A 3640-nucleotide genomic window follows, 5' to 3' on the forward strand; every position below is an offset into this window, starting at 1 on the left:
TTGTTATATCACCGGTTATTACGGAGCATGTTGAGGTTTCACTGCAGTGCACCGTTTTGTCTATTCCGAGGCTAGCCTAGTCCTCAAAGGAAGATGATAGGAGATTTCCAGCACCAAATGGAACCCCTACCTCACTAGTACGAGTCATTGATAATATGGATTTGGCTGAGGCTTTATCAGCAAGAGTACCTCCTTTCCAGGAGAAAGCCTTTGCCGCTCAACGAGCCTTGTGAGAGACCTATAAATACCTTGTAGAGTATCGTCCTAGGTGAAAGGGTATATGAAAGGTCTGGCTTCTACGGCAAGACGTGTTTCCAGCTCAGCATTGGTCACAGTCAGCCCGATCCCTCTCCTTCCATGATGCTGTTCCCCTCCGTCCGAAATGTCGGTCTTTTAGTCCTAGGGACCTTGATCGCAGTCAACCCTACACTCGGTATTCCTTACGATGTTTCGGAACCCTTGGACCCGCTTGGCCCGCTCAGAGTCACTCTTGACTATGGCCTTGCGACAACGTGGCCGAACCCGCAGGACGTCCACATTAACACCGTCCAGCGCAATTGGCAATATAGCAGCCACATCGTGTTCGCGAGTCGAGTCGGGGATTCGGACGAGAGTAACCCTCCAATCTCAGACGGGCAGCTGTGGCAAATCGCGCGAGATGCCGTCGATGAAATGATCAACGACCGATTGCAGTATGGCACCCATGAATTTGCACAACCGAGAGCCATGTCAATTCTAGCCTGGGGCAACGAAATCATCCTTGCCTCCTCTATGAAAGGAGCGGGCTCTTTCTCCTATGACTTTCTTGGCGGTGACACGCCGGTCGGCAGAAGTCTTCAGCAATGCCAGATAGTCTGGGGAGATACCCCTGGCCACGATCCCACAACGATCCACAAGAACAGGGGTAATTGTGCAGAGCCTATGGCGGCCCATCTATACTATAAAAACAACGCGATCAACTTGCAAGATCAAAAAGCGAGGGTTGGTACATGGGTCAAAGGGTCCAAGGGTTGGCAAAAGACAGATCCATGTGAAACTAACGGCGTGGTAAGTAACCAATGTCCGCATTGGTATGTCTCTCCCAAGGATTAACTAACAAATATGCAGGACTCATGGGGCTGCAATCTTTTTACCGCAAATCAGGGGCTGAAGGTCTTAGATAGGGAAACGCCGGAGGAGCCCTACACCCTAGCAAACCTTGCAGGAGGCCCGACTATTCAGAACCAGATTCAGTTATGCGGGGGTCAACCCAGAGTGTTTGCTGGCTAGGATAGGGCTAGCTATTAGAGAAAATATAATATTGAAAAGTGGGTGGACCTGAGACAGATCGGTGACAGAAACACCGGTATCATAAATGGACCTTGAAATTACACTTCACCTGACATCCGTCTCTCCCTCAATTATTTCAACCTGAAATCCCGTCCGGGGACCCATGTCTCTGAGCCCCTGTATCATCTCAGCCTCCCAGTCCCGCACTTTGAGCACCTTCATCAACAGGCGAAATCCTTGGAGACGAGGCAAGGCCTTCTTGCAGTCTTGCAGCCATGATCGAAAAGCCTCGAATAAAGATTCAGCCTCCCAGTACCATTCCCATTCACACTGAAAACATAGATCGTCGGTGACAGTCAGCCATTGGATATTCTTTGGAAGTGCTTCCCCTAGGCCAACCACATTTGGCTCCTTGGAAGAAAATCCAAGGAAAAATGAAATCGGAACTTCCAAGTTTTCAAGCATATGGAGTCCGCTGAAAGCTTTGAACGACCCGCGGAAGTTGAGTGTTGGAAGTTCGGGATCCGCCAATGAGACGTCTGACCCTGCCGTGATAGTCAAGTCTGTCAAAGTCTCTTGCACGTGAGATAAATCTGCAGCGATTTGGTCCAAATCGATAATATCTGTAACAAAAGGGTCCTTAAGATCTGGGCGGTAGTGCCAATCCCACCGAAGCTTCCGAAGCCGTGGAGTGGCTGACAACACTTGACCAAGATGCCCTTCGCGCAGCATTGTCAAGTCGAGGGATACGAGACTCGATAGATTTGGGGGATACACCCCAGGCCACATGAAAGTAGCGGGGTTATCCACTACGGTCCATATATGTTCAACCGACGGCAAGTAAAAGAGGGAGAGAGCGTCTGCTGTGTTCCTGTAGTCCGTGTATCTGCGAATAAAGTTACCAGGACGAGGAAACATAACTGACACATCTTGGAGATGTATAAAGGAAGGGAGATCGCTCTCTTGGCACTCCTCGCAGAGGGCCGAACGCAGCATCATACCCAAGATGCGGCTCTCTCGCGCAAAGTTGAGGCCCAGATAGAGGCTTTTTACATTGGGGAGCCGTGATAGTAAAAGTGTACTAAACGCATCCATCGTTCCAGCCCGCAACTCTTGGATCCATTTTTCACTATATGGGATATGGATCCTTTCGATACATTGCACTAGCTCGTCCAAGACATCTTCACTGACTGGGAGCTTGGGACTTTGCTTTTTGTAATCATAGTAGCTGCGTTCGAAACAATCTCCATTGAGGATCACAGTATGCACAAGACTGGCGAGCTCGGGCCTGCGTACAATGCTTCGCAAAAACTGGGCGATCGGGGGGTTATGAGACTTTGTCCATGTCCATTCAACATGAGCGTAGAGCAATGGCTCGGCAATAGAGCGCCAGCTCCTCCGCATAAGAGAGACGGTGTAAAGATCGCTAGGCGATAGGGGTGCAAATATCATGTGTAAAAGCTCCGGGGGGATGTTGAGAACAGCGGACGCCATTTTATTTTATTTTTCTTGACCTTTCAAGGAATATTCGACAAGGCATAAAGTGATGCTAGAGGTCTGATGCCAGTTACGAGCAGCAGAACAACGTGAACTTAACTGTCAACCATTCGCGGGTAAAGGATTTACAGAATTTCCATACTTACTATTAGCGCGGACTACTAATTTACACTAGTTAACACGAACTTTGGTTCGTTAAACTCGCGGTACCCGCAAACCCACCCTAGTTCCAACTACTTACAGTGGACCAACCTGGACAATTTCCCTCATGTTACTACGTAATAGCAATGCACTATTACTTATACTAGTCAGTTGGACATATCAAATAGGGTCCACTTCATTATATTATATCTACCAATTATAAATCGTTAAGTAGTCAGCCAAAGTGTTCGCGTTTATAAGCAGTCCAAGTACCTAACTATGAAACGATACGATCAATTTTGCAATTTCACCGCTTTTGTATATATCTCACAGGTCAATAACGTGGGTCACCACCTGCCGCACGTTACCGCCTGCCGCACGATTTCGAGGCAATACACTACAAACTAAAATACACTTTCCAACTACATATAATTCAAATTATATAGAAATATTAAGATATAGTATTCTTAATACCCGAAAATCATTATATCTAGCTTTTAATTATCGCGAAAGTAATATAGAAGACAGATCTACCTATCTCGACAATTTATAGACAAAGACATCTTAACAATCTCTTCAGATATCTGGAGTGTAGAATCTCCAGTATTTTGGATTACAGATAGTCCAGAGAACTTTGGTTTATCTTTTCTAGCTATCCCGAAATTATTTTAAAACTATACAGCGGCCTTTTTAATAAAGTTTACTTTCTTCTTTTAATACCTCTTTTTCTCTG

General features: G+C 46.5%; 2 protein-coding genes across 2 annotated transcripts; one reads left to right on the forward strand and one right to left on the reverse strand.

Moving 5' to 3' along the window:
- Window positions 1–212: 212 nt before the first annotated feature.
- On the forward strand, window positions 213–1269 carry BDV37DRAFT_292865 (uncharacterized protein; the record flags this gene model as incomplete). Its single annotated transcript, XM_032089260.1, has 2 exons — window positions 213–1047; window positions 1108–1269. Exons 1-2 carry the CDS (start codon window positions 358–360, stop codon window positions 1267–1269), a joined length of 852 nt encoding a protein of 283 aa, XP_031934271.1. The 5' UTR covers window positions 213–357.
- Window positions 1270–1374: 105 nt separating this feature from the next.
- On the reverse strand, window positions 1375–2829 carry BDV37DRAFT_292868 (uncharacterized protein; the record flags this gene model as incomplete). The annotated part of the gene is made up of 1 exon (XM_032089261.1): window positions 1375–2829. The coding sequence occupies exon 1, from the start codon at window positions 2761–2763 to the stop codon at window positions 1375–1377; it is 1389 nt and encodes a 462-aa protein (XP_031934272.1). The 5' UTR covers window positions 2764–2829.
- Between the last annotated feature and the right edge of the window lie 811 nt (window positions 2830–3640).

Source organism: Aspergillus pseudonomiae, assembly GCF_009193645.1.
Source record: "Aspergillus pseudonomiae strain CBS 119388 unplaced genomic scaffold BDV37scaffold_207, whole genome shotgun sequence".
Taxonomy (NCBI): domain Eukaryota; kingdom Fungi; phylum Ascomycota; class Eurotiomycetes; order Eurotiales; family Aspergillaceae; genus Aspergillus; species Aspergillus pseudonomiae.